Here is a 22777-nt window from a genome sequence, read left to right on the forward strand (position 1 = left end):
CTTGGTGTTATGAACTCAACTACAGCGAATGCACGCCTATGACATCTCATCACCGCCATGGCACTTGGTCTCGGCCAGAGCGGCCATATCCTCATCGTTCTTTCGTTACGTGCTTCTCCATGCCCTCCTCCACCTTTGCTATGTGCTTATCCATACACCGTACCTTTGCCGTCTGCTTCCATCCTTATGGTGCTGGAATATGCGAGCAAGCAATGGAGAATGAGGAAACCAGAGATGCATCCCCTACGAAGGGAACAAATGCAAAATAAATAAACGCTGTAACGATGGAGTACGAGGGAAACGGGAGAGGAGTAAAGGGTCTTGATGCGCTATGAGGGGATGCACGCTACGGAGCAACACAATTACGCAGCTGGTTCACCGATTAATTATAAAATTATTTTTTCGTTAGGCACGTATCAAATATGGACGGATGGAATACATAACAAACTAACTATGTGGAAGACGCTTTAAAGAGCTTATTAAGCATTTTTAGCAATAAAGCTAACTTGCTCAATAAATAATAAATAACATTTTAATAACTTAACTTTACGTTATAGACTAACTAGTAGTAACCACCAAGTCAATAATTACCGGTTATTCCGTTGGAAACGAGAACACTAAACACCGAGCAAACCAATAAAGATAACACTCGAGAAGCAGATTAGAAAATATTATACACTCTTTCAATCATTTACACTAAAATAAAAGCTCAGTGTCACGCTGATTATCAAATCTCGGCGGTGTGCGATATGAATCCTTTCTTCACGGGTACCCATGCGATAGGCGATCTCCATAGCCGCACTCGTATCCTGGACGTTGTTTTGAAACGGACAGACCAGATTGCCCAAGGATGCTCCAGACGACGTCACTCCGTGACAACACGAGCACCCCGCGACTCGCGAGCGAGCTTGACTCAATTTCAATCCCCTTCCCCGGCCCGGCGCACGCCTTCTTCCGACCATCCGCCGCCGCCCTCGTGCTCTCACCTTGCCACTCCGGCTCGCGTCAGCCTCCTCTCCTCCCTCTCTGCCGCGCATCGCATCGCCGCAGCTGCCGTCGCCCTGGCGGAGCGCGGGGGCGGTTCCGGCCCGATCAGAGGTGGCCGGTGAAGGCGGCACGGGGCCAACCGTGGGGGAGGAGGGCCGCGGGGCGGCGCGTGTAGAGGATGATCTACACGGCGATTGACACCTTCTACCTGACGGACGAGCAGCTGCGGGACTCGCCATCGCGGAAGGATGGGATCGACGAGGCCACCGAGACCGCGCTCCGCGTCTACGGATGCGACCTCATCCAGGAGAGCGGCATCCTCCTCAGGCTGTATCCTTTTTGCAAACGGTCCCTCTTGCAAATCTGGCCTCCGCTCTATGTCCAAATCCACTCGTTAGGGCCTTCGCGGTTTCCTCGAGGATCCTAGGGTTTTCTAGGGTTTGGTAATTTGTTTCCGTTGGATGGGCTATCACTTATTCAGCTCTTTCAAGTGTGGTTTATCGGTCATTTGATTTCTTGTAGAAATAATTCCCTTGATTTTGCTCTGGATTAGGTTAGTTTGTCTGGTAGATTTGTGGCTTATATAGTGTTATTGATCAATGAGGTGTTTCCATTTAGGATTCTAGCAGCTTTGCTTAATTAAGCTGGATAGTTAGTGATAACTTGTGATTGGATCAATTTTGTTGCCTCTGGATTTCTTTCTGCTGCTTTGATGTCATATAAATTGTAGAATTAGCTTGTTCTGAAGTCTCTTTGATATTGCTAGGTACCAAATCTGCAATTTTCACATTTTATCAGGTTAGGGTGAGCCGCATCTATTTGCTATTTTGTCTCATGATTTATCCTTGTTAATGAAATACCGTACTCGGCTGAATACATACCTGTAGTAAATAGTGTGTTGCTACACTATTGCTCTGCCTTTTTGTTGTCGCCATCTAGATTATGCCTGTTTGTTAACCATAAAAATATAAAATAAGAAAAGAATCATGGAGAATATAAGACTGCTGCCATCTTCTATTTGATTTAGAACTACAGAAAGCAGTACAGATGAGTGTCTGCTATAAATGACATACTGAAGTACAATACTTTGTTTCCATTACGGACAACTTGAGACTATCACAATCATTGGCATGACATTTCCTAACATTACTCACTGTTTGAGTATTATATACAATTTTATTTTCATAAAGAATATATAATTCTGTTGGAGGTTTTAGATATTTGCAATGTACGGTAAACATAGGTGGACCTCATGCTATTTTGTTTTTCTGTGTATTTAAAATTTATTTGTTTTGTGGATTCCTTGACTAACCTAAGACCACAAGCAGTGATGGCCACAGCACAAGTATTGTTTCATCGCTTTTACTGCAAGAAATCATTTGTTCGATTTAGTGCAAAGGTAATATCTTTGCCCTCAGTTCCTGTTGTTGAACCATTTTTATTCTGCAGTCTTTTCTTAGTTGAACTAACAGACCTGCTTGTGCTCGCAGAGAGTTGCTGCTAGCTGTGTTTGGCTGGCAGGGAAGTTGGAGGAGAGTCCTAGAAAATCAAAGCATATTATATTTGTATTCCATAGAATGGAATGTAGGAGAGAAAACTTGCCAATTGAATACTTAGATGTGTTTTCAAAGGTATATTTTGTTCAACTCAACATGATTTGAGTTTCTTTTCTTTTGAAACCTCCCTGCACTTTTAGGCTTGATATAGATAGCATCAAGTTAGAATCACTGTTTTTTTTCTCATTCTTATTGACTGCATCCTAATATGTTGTTGGTGTACTTCTTTTTGAAGAATGATAATTATCCTAACTGACTGGTTGACACTAATCTCTGCTACAGAAATACTCAGAACTGAGGCATGACCTGATAAGGACAGAACGGCATCTGTTGAAGGAGATGGGTTTTATTTGCCATGTCGAGCACCCTCATAAGTTCATATCGAACTACCTCGTAACACTTGAAGCCCCTGAGCTGACTCAAGAGGCATGGAACCTTGCCAACGATAGGTAATTCTGATCCCAAATTGTCAATTTTGCTGTAATTATAACTATTTTTGAACTCATGGATGACAATGCAATCTACTTATTCATTTTCTGGGGGGACACAAAGGAAGTAGTTTTACATGTTTTGCTTTAGTTGTTTTTGACTTTGTTATGCAATCCGATCATGAATTTTGAGTAATTTTTTATTGAGAAACTTCTTTCACCAATTTCCTTCCCTGTTAGCCCAAACCCCCTCCCCCTCAAACACAAACAATTTATACGGCAATGTGTGTTTTTGGTCAAGTCACTATTCTATGGAACTCTCTTCAGTTTGTGAGCAGCAGTTCCAGTTCCATAACTTGTGGGAGTGCATTTCTATCCTATTATGAACTAAATTGTTGCAATGTTTAAAAGGCGGTAAGGCGAGGCGAGCGACCCCTTCCGGACGCCTAGCCGAGTAAGGCGGACGCCTAGGCGACGCCATACAGACATCTTAAAAATATAATATCACTAAAATTCAGAAGCTAATTAGTTCTTAATATTACCAATACTTAGCATAAGCATCCAGAAAATAATAAGCATAATAAGTAGTGCTCAACTACTACTAGAGTACTAGACTACTGGTAGCAAGATAGCCAATCTGAAATATCTAATGTCTCATCTCTCAAATTACCCACAAACTAGTCTCTAAGTAGTCCAGCGGGAAGGGAGGTGGGACCTGAGGGCCTGCCGGAAGGCAATTTGAAGCTGGCGGCCAGCAGGGAGGCAGGGCGGAGCTGTAGTGCTCGATCTTGTGGACGGCTGGGCTCCAATTGTGCTGCTGCAGGGGATGCGACGAGCAGAGATGTGGAGCGCCGCCGGCTGTGCCGTGCGCCTGCGCTTCGCGAGGATTTGGTGCGCCGCGCGGCTGGATGCGCCGGCGTTGATCTCGCTGGGCAGGGAAGGAGCGGAGCTCTGGCGGCTCTAGCCTGGCAGGGAAGGGCAGGTCCAATCTAATTCCTCTCTCCCCCTCTCTTCCTTGCCTCCCGCCCTTTTCTCTCACGCCAATTTCTTCCCGTGCGGCAGGCGGAAGGTTCCGCGCGAGAGCAATTTCCTCCCGCGCGCGCTGCTTCTTCCCCCGCGCCCCCCTGATTTTCATGTAATTAGGCATCTGCCAGGGGCACCTAGGCGAGGCTCGGATGCCTAAATCAACTAGGCGGACGCCTAATCGGGCAAGGCGGATGCCTTACACGCGCGGAGCTAGGCGACCCGGACGCCCAGAAAGTTTGGGCGCCTGGATGACTAGGCGATGCCTTTTAAACAATGAACTGTTGTCATCAAGTTGTTGTAATCCATATTAGCATAGATTTTCTACATGTAGATGATTGCTGTGCTGAGCGTTGGCAACCCCTTTACTTTTTATCTTTTTGGGGGATGGAAGCAGTAGAAAGAAGAGAGCATTACAAATGCATAAACAAAAGCAACTATGCATCTTCTTCTTTAATGAAAAGATATAGCTCTTCTGCGTGTTCGAAAAGAGAATAACTATATATGCAAAAGATAAAGGGGATAAATAGGGGAAACATGGATAGCCCAAACCAGCAAGTGATGGCCTTTTCAATAGGATATACTGAACAACTATACATCTCAGAATATTGAGCTCTGAGAGCGAGGTTCGCAAAAAAGAAAGAAAAAGTACAACGTCAAGAGCTTTGTCCCAAGGTCAACACTCTGTACTACACCATTGCAACTTGTTTAGGGATTTTCAATTCATTTTGCCCATGGCACATTTTTCTAATGGGGCATTCACAATCTTTTTGGACTTTGAATATAATAAAGTCTCACACTAGATCCTGTGCATCGTCCATCCTGTCAGATGGCTTCTTCTATTTTCTTTCTTTTTTCATTTGGATTTGCACTTTTATTAAAATATTCTATATTTTTATTTTGTACATCAGCTTGAGGACAACTCTATGTGTGCGATTCAAGAGTGAAGTAGTAGCATGCGGAGTTGTGTATGCTGCAGCTAGGAGACGCGGTATTGCCCTTCCTGAGGATCCTCCGTGGTGGACTGTCTTCGATGCTGATGAAGCTGGAATCCAAGAAGTTTGCCGGGTTCTTGCTTACCTCTACAGCCTCCCCAAGTCAGAGTACATACCAGTATATAAAGACAATGATTCCTTTACTGTTAGAAGGACACCAGAGCCGCAGGTTTCAAAGGTTAATCCATAATACCACTAAAAAAGATTGGACTCGTGGAGTTTACCTTTTTAAGAATGAGTACTGAATTTACTGTCACTTATTTGCAGGAAAGTCCTGCAAGTGCTGTTGCTAGTGATAAGGGAACCCCTATACCCTCAAGTTCTAGCCAGGAGAAGGATTCAGTGACAAAGGCTGCACCAGACAAGGTCAAGGAAAAAAGTGACGATGAAGGTAAGCCATTGACTGCTGAACTCAATGGACAACAAGATGCAGCGGCGAAGTCGAAGAATGAGAAATCAGAGTCGGGTGTTGACCGGAGTCGGGAAAGAGAAAGAGAGAGATCAAGGGGGCGGGACCGTGATGGCAGGGGTAGGGATTCTGATCGTGATAGCAGGGGCCGTGACTCGGATCGTGAAAGGGACAGGAGACGACGTTCTAGGGAAAGAAGTTCAGGTACGGCGGCAAACCAACCTGGTTTCTAGCTATCCGGTTTGAAGCAGCATCCTATGACCTTCTCAGCTGATTTTCTGTATATCTAATGCAGGACATTCAGACAAGGAGAGGTCAAGGCGCCACTCATCACGAGGTATGGTATATTTGCACAGCAGCCTCCATAGATGGCCCCGAACTATTTTTACTCATGATTTATGTTTCTCATTTTACTTTGGTGTACCTTTTTTCAGACCGTGGTGACTACTACAGTTCCCACTCATCTCGTGAAAAGGATCGGCACAGGCACCATTGATCAATCTGAGGATCCCGGTCCACAAAGATTCGCTGCACGAAGACCACCAGAACGAAGCAGGAGAAGAATGTGTAGTGCGGGTGTCATCTCATCATTGCACATGCCAATGGCTTTCCCTTGCCTCCATTATTTTTGCACCTGGATTTTGTAACATGCAAGGTAATAAATAGCTGCTGGGGACTTGAATTTGTAGAAACTGAGCCAAGGAGTTGAGGGACAATCGGCGTACATGGACCTCTGCATTACCTCGTTGAACTGCCAATGTAACGGGTGTGTGGAAACTGTCGCGCTGCTTTGCCTGTGTGAATTCTGATGCACGTATAGCTTACGGATGTTAGAAAAGAGATAACCTCTATATAACTGTATGTCCTTGTGTTTGCAAATAATTCTATGAGATGCTATATCCGAACTCCGAAGTGGCAAACGTATTATGAACCATAATAATGCATAACGGATTTTTTTCTTGGAAATACATTGGTGGGTATATCAGCTCGGATACGCAGCAGCACCCAGCCACCGCAAATTTAAAAGTCCAATGATAGTCGTAAAATGACGTGATTTGTCCTAATACTACCTTCTATCATATGACAGTCATAAAATGAGGTGATTGGATCTGGCTACGACAAATCAGATCCTTGTGTCACCGTCACTGAAGCGTGGTTATTTTTTTGTAAAGTTCGTGCTTAACATTTTCTCTACAGGTTATGACATATAGCTCTTCATAGTTTGAGAGAGTATACGTTGTTGCGTGGAATTTACATAGTAACAGTATTTTAGAGCAGTTAACAATTTTTTAAGGGGGGAGTGGTGACACGTACCGGATCCTTTTTCGAGGGGTGGCCCATCATTTACTACGATTCATCGATCAAAAGATGGCTAATAAAGTAGGCCACGTCGCCTACTTTACCTGACCGTCGGAATGGCCGTGCGGACGGCTCAGATCATGCAAATCTCGGATTTTTTTAAAAAGATCCTTCTACTGAAAATCAACCCGCAGTTTAAGGTAGTTCATATCTTTTTTCCACAAACTCCTAGAGCTTCACTTAAATCAAACCGCAGTCCGAGGACCCTCTCAGTATTCTTTGCGAAAATCCCTTCAATTTTTTCTAAAATCAACCCGCAACTGCAATCCGTCTTTAGTTATTTCATAAAAGGAACCTCAAATTTCTATGAAATAAACCTGCAAACCGCCCATTCCTTCGTTAATTTACAGAATAGACCATATTTACTCTGAAATGAATCCACATTCCATTTTTCTTCACTGCTTCACAAAAGCAATCTTATTTTTCATAAAATCAACCAATGCTTCACCTTATGGTACGTTATTCTTTAAAAAGGAACCTCCATATTTTATAGAACCAACCCACAACAATCTGAGACTCTATTTAATTCTTGAATTTATAACAAAATAAATTGTTAGAAGGCACGACAGCACTAAAATTCAAAAAGTAATTTTACGTTATAACAATTGGTAAATTAAAATATTTAATTTGTATTACATTATGGAACATGAATAAGCGAGTAAAGCTATGTGGGTTTTAGAAAAATATTGCGCGCATACCTGCATCCCAACTAAAAGTTATTTTCTTAAAATATTGATATTGTCATATACTGCCTTTGCCGGTCCCAAGCCCGCGATGAGAAAATGTGGAGGGTTGTGTTAGGTTTGGCGAACCAGCGTAAAAAAAAATCAGCCACTCTAATGAAAATGAAACCCATAAGAAATTCGTTGGGGCGTAACCCTCTTAGCAACGCGCTACATCGGAACCTGGGTGTGGTGTTAAATGGGCAAGGGCCGGGTCGTCATCCCCTCGGGGGCGCATCGTATCATGATCCGGGTACGATGATAAGTAAGCAAGGGTCGGATCGTCGCAGCCTCTGTGGCGCGCTACATCTGCGCCCGGGTGTAGTGAAAAATGAGCAAGGGTCTCTAACAGGTAAGTTAAGAGAACTAGTTGATGTAGTAATTAGGAGGCGTGTAAATATTCTATGCGTGCAGGAGACTAAATGGAAGGGTCAGAAGGCGAAGGAGGTAGAGGGTTCTGGCTTCAAGCTTTGGTACACGGGGACAACTTCGGGTAGGAATGGTGTAGGCATCTTGATCGATAAGAGCCTTAAGGATGGAGTTGTAGATGTTAGGAGGCAAGGTGACCGGATTATCCTAGTGCGGTTGGTCATTGGAGATTTGGTTCTGAATGTGATCAGTGCCTATGCCCCTCAGGTAGGTCTTAGTGAGAGCTCTAAGAGTCAGTTTTGGGAAGATCTTGATAGCATAGTTAGTACCGTGCCTATCAATAAGAAGCTCTTCATAGGAGGAGACCTCAATGGCCATGTAGGTGCGACTAATGTAGGATATGAGCGAGTACACGGGGGTTTCGGGTATGGTAGTAGGAATGAGGGGGGAGGATATTTTGAATTTTGCGTTGGCATATGATCTGCTGTTAGCGAATACCCTCTTTAGAAAGAGGGAGTCCCATCTAGTGACCTTCCATAGTGGACAATACTCGAGCCAAATCGACTTTATCCTTTCTAGGAGAGAGGATAGACGTGCCTACTTAGATTGATACCTGGGGAGTGTGTTGTCCCCCAACACAAACTTGTGGTGGCGGATTCTCGTTTTCGGGTACGTGCCCACCAGGATAAACGTGCCAAGATTGCGAGAACGAAGTGGTGGAAGCTTAGAGGGGAAGAGGCACAAACGTTTAAGGAGAGGATGCTAGGCGAGGGGCCTTGGAAAGAAGGAGCAGATGTAGATGATATGTGGCTAAAGATAGCGACATGTGTTCGGAAGGTGGCCTCAGAAGTGTTTGGTGTGAGTAGGGGAGGAAAGCAGGAAGTGAAAGAAACTTGGTGGTGGAATGATGAGGTTCAAAGGGGTATTAAGGAGAAGAAGGAGTGTTTCAAACGCCTTCACCTCGACAAGAGCGCAACCAACATCGAGAGCTATAGATTAGTGAAGAGGTCTGCAAAACGAGCTGTAAGTGTAGCGAAAGGTCAGGCTTTTGATGACCTTTATCAACGGCTAGGTACGAAGGAAGGAGAGAAGGACATTTATAGGATCGCTAGGACCCGCGAGAGAAAGATAAAGGACATAAACTAAATCAAATGCATCAAGGATGGGACAGATCGACTTCTGGTGAAGGATGAGGAGATTAAGGACAGATGGCGAGAATACTTCGACAAGTTGTTTAATGGGGAAAATGAGGGTCCTACCTTCGAGTTAGGCGACTCATTTGATGATACCAACAGACGCTTTGTGAGGAGGATTCAGGAGGCAGAGATCGGGGAGGCTTTGAAGAGGATGAAGGGAGGTAAAGCGATGGGCCCTGATGGCATCCCCATTGAGGTGTGGAGATGCCCGGGCGAGAGGGCGGTAGTATGATTAACTAAACTTTTTAACCTAATTTTCCGATCAAACAAGATGCCGGAGGAATGGAGGAGAAGTATATTAGTACCGATCTTCAAGAACAAGGGAGATGTTCAAAGTTGTACTAACTACCGGGGGATTAAGCTGATGAGCCATACGATGAAGCTTTGGGAGAGGGTGATCGAGCATCGCCTAAGAAGATTGACAAGGGTGACCCAAAACCAGTTTGGGTTCATGCCTGGGAGGTCGACCATGGAGGCAATTTTCTTAGTACGACAGTTGATAGGGAGGTATAGAGAGGAGAAGAAGGACTTACACATGGTCTTTATTGACTTAGAGAAGGCATATGACAAAGTACCGAGAGACGTCATGTGGTGAGCCTTGGAAAAACACAAAGTCCTAACTAAGTATATTACCCTCATCAAGGATATGTACAAGGATGCGATGACTTGTGTTCGAACATGTGATGGCGATACCAGTGATTTTCCAATTAAAATAGGACTACATCAGGGGTCAGCATTGAGCCCTTATCTATTTGCTTTGGTGATGGATGAGGTCACAAGGGACATACAGGGTGATATCCCTTGGTGTATGCTCTTTGCTGATGATGTGGTGCTAGTTGACGAGAGTAGAGCAGGGGTTAATATGAAGTTAGAGCTGTGGAGACACACGTTAGAGTCGAGTGGGTTTAGACTGAGTAGGACCAAGACCGAGTATATGATGTGCGACTTTAGCCCAACTAGGCATGAGGATGGGGACGTTAGCCTCGAAGGTCAAGTGGTGGCCAAGAAGGATACTTTTCGGTATCTAGGATCAATGCTTCAGAAAGATGGAGATATTGATGAAGATGTTAAGCATATAATTTCAGCCGGTTGGTTGAAGTGGCGGTAGGCTTCTAGCGTCCTCTGGGACAAGAAGGTGCCACAGAGGCTAAAAGGTAAGTTCTATAGGATGGCAATTCGCCCGGCGATGCTATACTGTGCTGAATGTTGGTCTACAAAAAGGTGACATATCCAGCAACTGAGTGTAGCAGAGATGCGTATGCTGCGTTGGTTCTGCGGGCATACAAGAAGAGATAGAGTCCGGAACGAAGAGATTCGAGGTAGGGTCGGGGTGGCACCTATCGAGGAGAAGTTGATTCAATATCGGTTGAGATGGTTTGGACATGTACAACGGAGACCTCCTGAGGCGCCGGTGCGTAGTGGAGTTTTAAAGCGGGGCGATAATGTAAAGAGAGGTAGAGGTAGACCTAGACTAACTTGGGACGAGACGGTTAAGAGAGACTTTAAGGAGTGGAATATCGCTAAGAAATTAGTTATGGATATGAGCGTTTGAAGATTACCAAATAACGTACCTGAACCGTGACCTTTGTTACTTTTTGTTTAACCTCTAACTCTTCCTTTGTCTTGTGCCCTTTTGTGTTTCTTATTCTTGTTTTCTGTGGGTTTCATTTCTAGTCTACCCCAACTTGCTTGGGACAAAAGGCTAAGTTGTTGTTATTGTTATTGATATTATCACGTACTCTTGAACCAAAATAAAAGTAGCTTCTTCCACGAATCAACATTTATAGACAACCTGCAGCAGGGTTTCCATTAACTTCTTCACTGTATAGTTCATCGTATTTGATAAATAAATCCATTTAAATACCAATAAATCTAAACAGTTAACAAATACAAGCATGTATATATACAATAAAATTAAAATATTTACATTAGTTATCGATTTTTAATCTTACTATGCTATAATCCTCAACTAAAATAACTCATAATAGTATTATTTTATTTCACTGGTGCTGCCGCTGGTGCGCCAAAGGCGCGTCTACTTTAGCGTGGCATCGAATCTCGGGCAAGCATAAACCGATGTGCCATGCCGATAGCGGATGGACGTGTGGCACCGCCGCGACTCTCTCTCACCACCCTCCATCCCTCTCCCGACTCCCAACCGCAACCCAGGAACCGAGCGGAGAGGAGCCCCGAAACAAGCGCCAACGGAACTGGGATCGCAACACATCCCACCCCACACCACTCCCCATCTCCATTCCCCGCCATCGCCCTCGCTCCCCGTCCCGCCTCCCCGTCCGGATCCGCCCGGCTTCGGATCGATCTCTTCTCTCGTCGGTAAGGGATCCCTGCTCGGATGGAATCGCCCCTCCGTTCGTTTCATGTCTTTTCGTTCCCGTTGCTGTGGAGTAGTACTCCCTAATCGTGGAATCAAGTTTGCTCCCCACCCCCCCCCCCCAAAAAAAAAGATTTTGCGGGCTCCCGCTGAATCATCTAGTACGCATTATGCCCGCTCCTGCTGCCCTTTGCCGCGCTATTTGGACGCCCAGTGCCGTGCGCCCAAGATCAATGATTGCAGTTAGTGCTGCCAGGAAATTCGGAGTTCATCGCGACTAGTTTGTAATTTTTCTTATTTATCTTCCTTGCTTTCTGATTGATTGGATGCCTCAGGCCTATGGATTTGAATAATGCTGTTTTAGGAAGACAATTCTCACCTCCTTTGCTGTACCACGAAATAACATTGCTTTAATTCACATACGTCTTGTTTTGTTAGGATAAGAAAAATTCTTATAAAACTGGACCCAAGGGCTCTGTATTTTACTGTCTCAGAAGTATGATCTTTCTAGTAAATTCCTGGATGAAGTTAAGTGCAATATTTACAAGTTTCTCAATGAAATTTGCCACCTTGACATTCAGTGAAGGTGTTAAGATCATGAGAAGCCAAAAGCCACATTTGTATCCACATGCCCTCTAGGAACACCGTCAATTTCTACTTCGACAATAGAATTATCAGTTACTGTTTTACTGTCTCAAAAAATCATGACCTGGAAGCTTAATTCCTCTCAAGTTCATAACCATGTTCTTTGCAGGTTACTAAAATGGATAAACTCAATGGTTCTGCGCGTCTTATGATTGTTTCAGATCTTGACCATACAATGGTATGTATGTCTTTCAGCTCATATGCTTGATTCACCCTGAGCTATCTGTATGTGTTGTTGATGTTGATTCTTTTGGGACTGCTAAAACTTGCAGGTTGATCACCATGATGAGGAGAACTTGTCCTTGCTTAGGTTTGCTGCCCTGTGGGAGTCCACTTACTGTCAGGATTCTTTACTTGTCTTTTCAACTGGACGATCGCCTACTCTCTATAAGGAATTGAGGAAAGAGAAGCCTATGCTGACCCCAGACATCACTATCATGTCTGTGGGCACTGAGATAACATATGGCGAGGCAATGGTTCCTGATGATGGCTGGGAAGAATATCTGAATAATAAGTGGGACAGAAATATTGTTGTTCAGGAAACCGCAAGCTTCTCTGAGCTGAAGCTTCAGGCATGTTCTGCGGCATGCATTATTGCTCTCTTTAACTCTTTATCTTTTTGGCTGTGGACTAATAATGCCTTGTTATTGTACATCTGCATGGATACAGCCAGAGACAGAACAGCGTCCACACAAGGTCAGCTTTTTGGTTGACAAGAAGAGTGCTCAGGAAGTGATCAAATCTGTTGCCGAGAAGTTGGAGAAACGTGGGGTGAGGCACCATGCACAAATGTCATCGTGTTTCTGTTTTGGCACATCTCTTCTGTGTATGCTGAGTCCACATTATGATTGACTGCATTGTTTCTTGTAAACAGCTAGATGCGAAAATAATATACAGTGGTGGCCAGGACCTTGACATATTACCTCAAGGGGCTGGAAAGGGGCAGGCACTTGCATATTTGCTTAAGAAGCTAAGCTCATGTGGAAAGCCACCAAACAATACTCTTGTCTGTGGCGACTCTGGTAATGATGCAGAATTATTCAGTATCCCTGGTGTACATGGTGTTATGGTCAGTATAGAATATTTTGCATTAATTATATAAAAAAGTTCATGCCTGAATGAATAAGTGTTCTGAAACTCCAAAACTTTTCAAATGTTCAGGTCAGCAATGCCCAAGAGGAATTGCTTCAGTGGTACCAAGAAAATGCGAAGGATAATCCTAAGATAATTCATGCAAGTGAGAGATGTGCAGCTGGTATTATACAAGCTATTGGGCACTTCAAGCTAGGACCTAATGTTTCTCCTAGAGATGTGGACTTCCCTTATGCGAAGGAGGCCTCCTTCAAACCTACAGATGCTGTAGTGAAGTTCTATGTTCTCTATGAGAAATGGCGCAGGGCTGAGGTTCCGAAGTCTGACTCAGTCATACAATACTTCAAAAATATCACTGTAAGTACATAGCTTCCCTGTTTGATTTTCTTTTATTAACTCTAGCTCTATCCTCTCAGTGGCATGTATATGATTTAGCTCAAGTATGTTAAAGCATGATACTTCACCTTGCATGTATATTATTCTTAAAACTTTCCATAAATACGTGTCTGAAAATGCATATGGTGATGCCTCACAATTGCTTCATTGATCTTGTAAAATTAATTCCTTATTTATCGTGTATGTTAGCATTCAAATGGAGTCATCATCCATCCTGCTGGTCTTGAGCGCTCTCTCCATGGATCCATTGATGCATTGGGATCATGTTATGGTGACAAACAAGGGAAAAAGTACCGAGCATGGGTGGACAGACTTTTTATCACACAGACTGGTTCAGATAGCTGGTTGGTGAGATTTGACTTGTGGGAATCAGAAGGTGAGTCTTCATAAAAATTAAATGAACAACCAAATTAGCTTCTTCTGACATTGCATACAGTTTTTTCAAGTTGTAATTATGCCCCTCAACTTTCGTCTCTGCTCAATCATGGGTTTTCTTTGTCACTTGTAGATTGCGACCATTTCACAAGAGAACCTCTTACCCAATATGTAAAGTTGTAAATGGCATAATAGTTTATGAAAATGATAACATAATCATATAGAACTTTGTAACAAACTAATAATACATTCCATTGTCAGACTTTTTTGTTTTTCATTTGCTAGTCATATCCTTATATGTTTTTTATAAGTACTAGCTAGCTCATCCGGATGGGGAATGGTACAAATAAAATACAAAGTGCAGACTGTTGTATGATTTTAGCTTCTACTATGCAGGCAGAGGTTATAGTTCATTGAGTTTTTCATATGTATGTTCTAGATAATATATCTTTAATTCACTAAATAATTCCTTACGGAATAGGTAAACACAAATCTGTTTCTTTCTCGAATATGGTAAACACAAATCTTAGCTGATGGAAACGTTTATAGATTGAGGAAATCCTTTTCTTAATGCCTTACCTGCAAAGCATTCATTAGTCATTTCCTTTTATCACTTTCAAATGTTAAATAGGTCATACAAGTACAAGAAGAAACCTTGGTATATTTGTTTACATGATGGTTCATATTATTGGAATAGGGTGGATAACATGTTATATGTTATGACAGGGTTACTGAAAAGGGTATTGGATTTGACTGTAGCGATTGTTATTTTCTGCCATGGATGGTTCGTTGGTTTAAAATGCATGTGTTATAGAAATGATGATAATGATTTTGGTGCCTTTTAATTGTTCTCTAGCTTATTTAAAGAGAATTTCCAGTTAATAGTTTGGGTTCTTACTGATTGAAGATTAATTCCTAATATGCCACATGATTTATGAAATTCCTCATTGTCACTGACAAGATGGGTCTGGGATTACACATCAGTGATGCAATCTATACTAGGGATGAGGTAAACAATCAGTGTCATACAAGGAAGTTAGAAGTAAAATGACCATTATTTCATCTAGTCAGAAGTATTCTGTGTTTCTTCACAGAGACATCGGTAGATTAGCAGGAATAAACAGGCAATATTTATAAAGCAGTTTAATTTGCTGCTCATTTTGATCTTTGGGTCATAGGCAAAGGCAAGGGATTTGTTCCTAACTTCCCATGGCAAGAGCCGAGAAGGTGCATGCAGTAGCCCAGTTTGATTGCTGGGTCAGCTGAGAATGTGAAAGAAATCTATTGTTTTGCTAGGCTTAAACAAAACTGTGCTCCAACCTCAGCCTCCATCTGTACCTCCATAACTTCATTACATATGTTGTATGATTTTTTATGTTTTTGGTTCATGTGTATATGCAGCTGTGTGATGTATAAGTAATCAGTTAATAGAAGTGTGCCTTGTTCTCTAATTCTATCCAACGTAGGACATATTGTTTTCTTTTGTCTATAATTTAAAAGCACCCCACAATTACCCATTTCATACTCTTTTTTTGTCAATTACTTTTGATTAAAATCTTCCATAATTTCAGGCGATGTACGAGTTTGCTCTCTGTCAAGTCTTGCCTTGAGTCTCAAGGTTTGCAGGCTTGGGTTTACTAAAATACCTTACTACTTCTGTACACAACGCATTCTTACATTTTGTAACAGATATGAAGCTCATACGACTATTATTTTTCTTGCGCCAGACTGAATCCCCTGAGGGCTTTGTGGTAACACACATCCACAAGACATGGCTGAACGGTTACTCTTCAGGGGTTGAGCAGGCATCTAAGCTTTAGACCAATTTACCCGCCCATGCGAATGGAGTTTTCTTGAAGATAGAATAATATACATGCTTATCTGAGAAAATTCTTCTTTTCCTGTTTATATTAACTTCTTCCCAAAACCGCGCTGGAGGATGTCCAGGGAGAGGATTTGGTGCCTACTTGTTTGGTATGTAAGATAATTACTCCATCTCATGACTTCCATGAGAAGCCAAAGTGATTCCTCTTTCGTATATATATATACACACTAATCTTATTAATAATGAAGCGCTATTTAGCAATCTACATTGTATAGCCAAAATCTCACGGTTATCACATTGTCATCACTGTTCATACTAATGGACTTGATGTGCTGTTGCCATTTGCCAACAAGGAGGAACCTTTGCTCATATGTGCTAGGCTGCTTGGAGAAGAATAGAAGATGCTGCTACATGGCAGCAGTAGCATGCATGAATGAACACGAGAGTAAATGACAAATTGGCAACTTACACACGGAACAAACCCACACAATCCCAAAATTTTTGACCGGCTTGAGAAAGAAGACCAGTCCAACGAAACCGGTTAACCAGTTAACTGCATCCCAATCCAATAGAAGAAAAAAAAGGAGAGTCTTCTCCCGGTCTTTTTAGGCGCTACAGTAGAGAGACGAAGCAAGAGGCGATTCTCGTCTCCTCCGCTGATTCGTCGTCGTCCTCTCCTCTACTGCCCTCGGGGTGTCGGAGGTCGGAGGAGGAGGGGGTTCGATCGGTGGCGAATCCAGTCAGGGAGTAAAGAGGGGGCTCATCTCTCTTCTTTTCTTCTTTCTCCGTTTCTCTTTTTCTTCCTTCCCCGTCTTCTTCATTCTTTCGTCCCAAAAATAGAGAGAGTCTTAGAGGGGTATCCATTGATCTTTAGGAGGTAGGGGGGCTTGAGCCCCCCTAGCCCCCTTTAGATCCGCCCCTGGTTCGATTGAATCTGCAGTAGATCCGTTCTCCCCTGTGTATTTTAGCTATACAGTAGGGTTAGCTTTCCGATGGCGGTACGTGGATGGCCCCGCCGGTTCTTTTGGTCCTCTGGAGTGGCGCTGAAGGGGGTGGTCTCGGCGGATTCGATGATGGCGTCGGTGAATCCGAAGCTTCCTTCTTTGGTGGTGCTCCATGAAGAATAAGGTCCCTCTTCAGTGGTGATGGCAAGGTTGGCGTCTTCGTCGATCTTTCCTTTTCGATCCGCCCTAGAGGTGGGTGTTTCTCTCCCTGTGCTACTGCAGCTCCAACGTGCGACGGCGGAGGTGTGGAGAGGTCAATGCCAGGTCATGCGTTGGTGTGGGTGTCTTCAGCATCTTCGGCGGTTTCCCCGACACCGTGAGTAGCAGCATCATCAGGTTTGGCTCCTTCCTGGTATGTTTACCAGCTCGATGAGATGCTAGGTTGGTCTTGGGTTACTACCTTTTCTGGTGGTTTTGGTTGTGGTTCAATGTGAATGTAAATGAACATAGTAGAATAGAGATAGAAAAAGTGAATTGAGCAATCCTTTATTGGTGATCTCAGTACATATTTATAGGGAAAAGAGGAGCAGGATGGCCTGGGGCACCGGCGTCGTGGGAATCGTCATCCACGATGCACGGCCGCGAGAAACTTGCGGTTGTGGGCGTGGACACGGTCCTGCCCTGGTCGTGCATGTGTACGGGCGGGAAAAATCCCACCCCTTTTCTTTTGACCACTGTGGATGAGGTCATCCACCTTTTCATTTGTAACACTCCCCCTTGGCCGAATCCACATATGAGATTAATTCATCCAAAACCTTAAGATCAATGAAATGATTAATTCCTCCAAAAACCTTGTAGGAAAAATATGAGGAAATATATGTGTGTATATGCCACTGAAACTCCTTCAAACCCAGTGGAAAAAAATAAGGAGAAAAATGATATGGCATATGTGACAAAACCCATGAAATTTTGGATAGCAATGCATGTCTTTGATATCCTCTAAACAACCCCTTGAGGGGGAGAAGATATGACATGATATGTCTTGGATATCTTCCTTAAAAACCCCTTGGGGAAAATAGAAGATATGACATATATATTATTGTATTGATATTACCTTATTAAAAACTTTAATATGATAAACCCCGAGGGAAAAACTCATAAAAAGAAAAGAGGGCAATATGATACTTAGCAGGTTATAATCACGAGGAGACTCCCGCTGAGCCTTGCGAACCTCAAAGTCATCAAATTCCAATTCGATGGACACTTTGCAAGTGTGAAATATAATAGAGACTTTGTGAATAAATTTGCGAGGTAATCACATATTTAATTTGCAAGATGTTTGTTCCTCGAATGTATTGTGATACATTAGGATAAATTATTTTGTGAGCAATAGTGTAATATTGCTCTCACATAACCTATCTGCATCCAAGCAACACAAGTAACCTTATCTTGATAGATAAAGTCAGCGATGTGATGAAATCACAATTAATCACTCAACGAAGTCTTACATGTACATGTTAGATTTCGGAATGATGTGCGGAGATAATCATTAGAGTCTATGACAACTCCTATGAGAATCCTACTATAAAGATATTAGTATGTGATACGCATTAACGGGGATTAGTTGAGCAATATCTTTGTATCCCTCTATGGTCATGTTCAACTCATCCAATGACAAGTCAAAGTCCTTTAGTACCATATAGATATCTATTGATATCCCTTGACTCCTGTCGTTAAGACGTTACTGGAGTAGTGCTATTTGACCTACCAAGTATCTGCAAATGCAATATCAGGTCTGTTGTGACTTGCATGATATATGAGCACTTTATGGGTACTAGGGTTCAATCCCCGGGTCAGAATAATAATAATCCATGTTTAGGGACTAAACGACCATAAGAGTTGATGGATATGATCATCAAATATCATTAGAGATTGGGGGACTGATGTGTATGCTTAAGTTATAGACTTAAGCATGATTTGGTTTTACCCAAATCTTCATCTCATATTCCGTCATAAGATGATTGTTTGATTAACTGTGTGATCGAAATGATACAAAATCCATTTTGGATTTCAATATGAACATACCTGTGTAACCATCGTTGTTAGGAGTAACTTTCTGAGGAAAGAACTCACCCAGTAAGTGTACCACAAACACCAACTATTTCAAGTCATGCATTGACTTGAGTACACAATGTATGTTGCGATTTGATTCCTAACACGAAGCCCATTATCTTGTGTATCCGAATCCATCAAATTTCAAAGATCTACCAGTGATTGAATGTAGGAACATAATTTTCACACATACGGATCGTATGTTAACTAGATCTCTATGTGAAACCATATGCAACAAGCTCTTGCTATCTCACCACCTTTCTTTTATAAAGAAAGCATTATGAGAGTAAGATATTACTCAATCATTGTTTAGCGAGAGCGATTCTCCTCAATTGCCATCTTTGATTTGACCCAAAGTGAGCGTCAAAACACTCTTGCCTAGAACTTTTTGTCTGGATCCAGTAGGTGTAAGGTAATGTAAGACGGAGAAATGTCGACATTGTAGACTTTGTACGATTGGCTTAACATAACCAATATTGCTTGTGAAAATATTGACCCTTGAACTCTATGTCACTTCTCATAACGACAGAGTTAGGATGTTCCAATGACTCAGCGCCTAAATGTGTGTACACATATGCTGGTCTTTTGGATGATACACACCCATAGGCTTTGGATAGTGAATATCCACAAGGTATCAATCCTCTTGATGTTGATTAACATTTACTCTGTTTTTCACGAAAGCTTGTAAGAAGCTATATTTCTTGTGGCCATACTTCTCCCCCTCTTATTGGGAGTTAAGCGGTTTTAAAATGGTACCTCCACTCTTTCTGGCACAATAAAAATGATAAACATAATACACCATGAGTAAATGCATTCGGCAGATTATTTGCAAAACATTGCAAATATATGTAAGACTCTGAACTAGTAGTCCAGATTCTTCTTGTACATGGATAAAAATGAGTGGAGAATATCATGATGTGACACTCACTATGGATTCTTGGCATTCTATGTGTGGCATAAAGCTCCCCTAATGCTTGGAATCCTTCCTCAAAGATGATCAACATACAGGCTATGAATAAAATTCCCTTTGGATAATCCGAGGTATTTAATGAATGACGGATACTTATACCTCCAGGATTCCTGTGCCCATGAGTGTATGCTGAGATGGTGATATCAGTATGTCCAAGATATAGCCTTCATGTTAATTGGGAAATATTTGATTGTTGAATATCCATGTATTCACTACAAATGGACGGAGTCGTATGATTGCAGTATGATAAATTTGAAATGTATGTGGTGTGTATCCACATCCACTAACAGATGTTGGCAATTTGCAATTCTATTTTGATCATGTAAAATAGTTGCATTCTCTTGATCAGAGATTCAACTAGACCATCGTGGATGTAAGGTACTTCATATTGTAGCCCAAAAGACCAAACAATTCCATGTATATGGATGTGACCCCGCGTCTAGGATCATTTGCTCCAAATAAATTATTTGAGCAACGAATTTGGCACAAATTGTATCACCCTAAGGGACACAAATGGGACTATGTTATGCATTAATATGCTCTTTGAAGTACCTAGTTGATCCACATGATGCTTGAATAGAGCCACATGAGTGTTCTTGAATGTGATCAAGAAAGTTTGATGCTCATATTCGAAATTTAAGGTGAGAGGCCCTCAAATTAATTCCCTTATCATGCACATTATGCTCATCAAATCTGGTGATTTGGGGAATTGATGATGTGACCAATAGAATTGACAATAATTCTCATCATCCTAGGTAGAATGAGTAGGCAGTCATGCCAAATTTTGATACCATCAAGAGAGAATTATTTTGTATGCAACAAGTATTACGGGTTAAATGTATGTGTAGTACAATTCAGATGGGAGAGAGGGCATTTTTTCAAGTGTTTATTTGCCTAATCCGATACCCGTTGTGAAAACAAGAAATTCTTCTTTATTTTCTTCATGTGTTTCCACATGAATGATGAATCCTATTTTTCTGGATATCTCTATAGCTTAGTAGGGTACATATTGAATCGGGATACAATAATGTTTCCTTGATTTTTATTTGCGTACCCATTTGAAGTGTGACAGTGGCCTTTCCAGAACCTACTATCATAGCATTGTGTCTAGCGATGGTTAGATATCCATTCCTTCCCTCTTTGTTAGAGTTTGGAAATATCTCACTTCCCTAAGTATAGTGTTAGTGGTACAGCTGTCCACTAGGCACATCTCTTCTTCCATTAGATTGACTCTCGTATAAGTCTATATAATTCATAATTTAAATAAAAACTCATGAAAAATATAGAACACACCGATGATATTCATTAAGAATAGTGCTTAAAACAATCCAACAAATCAAATGAAAGGTAGCAACATCCTGTTCGAATTACAATACTGCATGCAAATTAAGGGAAAATAACTCAGTTGTGAGGAGTTTGAATAAGATCTCCAAACACATCGGTAGAGTAGTCTACGATCATGTCATTGACATTCAGAGGTTCATCCTCAGCAGGTAGCGAAGTCGTGGCGTTGCTTGGTCCCGCTCCAAGTGGAACTTGATCCGAAGTGCCCATCTCTAGCTTGTGAGAGGCGAAGTGTGCTTCAAACTTCTGGTTGTTCTGTGCACGACCCGCGGACTTCATGTAGAGATCCACCAGATATTTTGGGGTTCGACACTTCTTTGCCACATGATTATAACAACCACACTTGTAGTAAGTGCTTTGGTTGTTTTTATCAGATTTTGGCTTAGAAATTTTTTTCCCCTTTTGGAATTTGCCATGTGGCTTGCGGGTTCTCTTGCACTTGCCTTTGCCAGTAGAACCTCCAGACTTGGTGTTTCCATTCTGAACAGATTTCTTAATGTTCGCATGTACCTCAGGCAGAGGTGCAGTTCTTAAGGGGCGCTGCTGAGAGTTCCAGATGGTTAACTCATGGTTCTTCTCTGCCTGACGTAATGTCTGAATTAATAAAGCATAATCTTTGAAGTTCTTCTCATGATATGAGAGTGTGAGAATTCTTTCAAATGGAAGCATTGTTGACAATGTGTTCTCTATCTTTTTAGCCTCAGTGGGTGCCTTCTCACAGAACCAGAGTTCTGGCATAGTCTATGAACATCATGATTGTATTCATTTATAGTCTTAAAGTCTTGTAGGCACAATGGTTCCACTCATGAGTTGCCTCAGGTAGAACTATTGCTTTATGCTATTCATAGTGCTGCTTGAGATTTTTCCACAATTCACATGGATATGGTTCCTTTTCCAGAATGCCAAGCACTGAAAAAGTTCGCATTGAGACAGACTCAATTTGATGTCCGTTGCCCATGTAGGGAAATTATGTCCATCAAGAGTGAGAACCTCAAACTCTTTGTTGGCCATCTCACCTACATTCCAATGTGCCAATAATTTTGAGAAATATGGCAATATTGATGCAACGTTGTGAATTCAATGAAAGTTGAACTCCAACAATTAAATAACCTTAATAAGTTGGTGTGAAACTGAGGCAATTTTATGTTTGAATAAGCTCAATATTCATTTTCTTATTTCAAAATTTGAGAATCATATGTTAGGATAATCATAATCACTAGTTATAGTGTAGATCCTTTAGTGACGGGGAATATCACTTTGCATATGACCAATTTCGAAGAATTAGATAGAATAGAGCGAGTTCAAATTAAATGTGAGCCATCAAGTTTATTCCGAGTTGAGGAGATAGTCACTATACGTTTGTATGTGTAGATCTCATGTTGTCTCAACATCAAGGAAATTAATTTCGAGTTGAGGAGATAGTCACTATACATTTGTATGTGTACTTCTCATGTTGTCTCAACGTCGAAAATTTTATTCCAAAATAGAGATTGAATGTTGCATTAGAAGTAAATTGCATGAAGTAAATGGGCAACAATGGTAATTTGCAAGTGTAAATGTAAAGAAATAACATGGAAATGCAAAAGAGTGCTGAACAAACACATATTTATATTAACAGGAAATAACAGGAGTCTAAATTTAAGAGTACATAGACTCAGGACTGCTGGAATGTAGATAACAGAAAGTCTTAGGACTTGC

General features: G+C 41.9%; 2 protein-coding genes across 3 annotated transcripts; both read left to right on the forward strand.

Annotated features, from left to right (window-relative positions):
• The first annotated feature begins 805 nt into the window (after positions 1–805).
• Positions 806–6303, forward strand: LOC112894548 (cyclin-L1-1). The gene is made up of 8 exons (XM_025962296.1): positions 806–1317; positions 2305–2386; positions 2478–2618; positions 2826–2992; positions 4906–5167; positions 5257–5602; positions 5694–5735; positions 5833–6303. Exons 1-8 carry the CDS (start codon positions 1166–1168, stop codon positions 5892–5894), a joined length of 1254 nt encoding a protein of 417 aa, XP_025818081.1. The 5' UTR covers positions 806–1165; the 3' UTR covers positions 5895–6303.
• A 4822-nt stretch (positions 6304–11125) lies between these two features.
• Positions 11126–15970, forward strand: LOC112894014 (sucrose-phosphatase 1). 2 transcript variants are annotated; one of them, XM_025961569.1, is made up of 9 exons: positions 11127–11378; positions 12131–12199; positions 12294–12593; positions 12691–12792; positions 12896–13090; positions 13183–13470; positions 13699–13885; positions 15456–15502; positions 15612–15970. In XM_025961569.1, the coding sequence occupies exons 2-9, from the start codon at positions 12140–12142 to the stop codon at positions 15702–15704; spliced, it is 1272 nt and encodes a 423-aa protein (XP_025817354.1). In that variant the 5' UTR covers positions 11127–11378; positions 12131–12139; the 3' UTR covers positions 15705–15970. The 2 variants fall into 2 exon arrangements, with proteins under 2 accessions (XP_025817355.1, XP_025817354.1); XM_025961570.1 differs by lacking the exons at positions 15456–15502; positions 15612–15970 and adding an exon at positions 15063–15401 and having other exon boundaries at positions 11126–11378.
• Positions 15971–22777: the final 6807 nt, after the last annotated feature.

Source organism: Panicum hallii, chromosome 5, assembly GCF_002211085.1.
Source record: "Panicum hallii strain FIL2 chromosome 5, PHallii_v3.1, whole genome shotgun sequence".
NCBI classification, from domain to species: domain Eukaryota; kingdom Viridiplantae; phylum Streptophyta; class Magnoliopsida; order Poales; family Poaceae; genus Panicum; species Panicum hallii.

Coding starts and splice junctions, on each gene's coding strand:
- LOC112894548 (XM_025962296.1), top strand. CDS start 1,166: ATGATCTACACGGCGATTGACACCTTCTACCTGACGGACGAGCAGCTG. Junction 1,318..2,304: donor AGCGGCATCCTCCTCAGGCT/GTATCCTTTTTG, acceptor GACTAACCTAAG/ACCACAAGCAGTGATGGCCA. Junction 5,736..5,832: donor AAGGCGCCACTCATCACGAG/GTATGGTATATT, acceptor ACCTTTTTTCAG/ACCGTGGTGACTACTACAGT.
- LOC112894014 (XM_025961569.1), top strand. CDS start 12,140: ATGGATAAACTCAATGGTTCTGCGCGTCTTATGATTGTTTCAGATCTT. Junction 13,091..13,182: donor CTGGTGTACATGGTGTTATG/GTCAGTATAGAA, acceptor TCAAATGTTCAG/GTCAGCAATGCCCAAGAGGA. Junction 13,471..13,698: donor AATACTTCAAAAATATCACT/GTAAGTACATAG, acceptor CGTGTATGTTAG/CATTCAAATGGAGTCATCAT.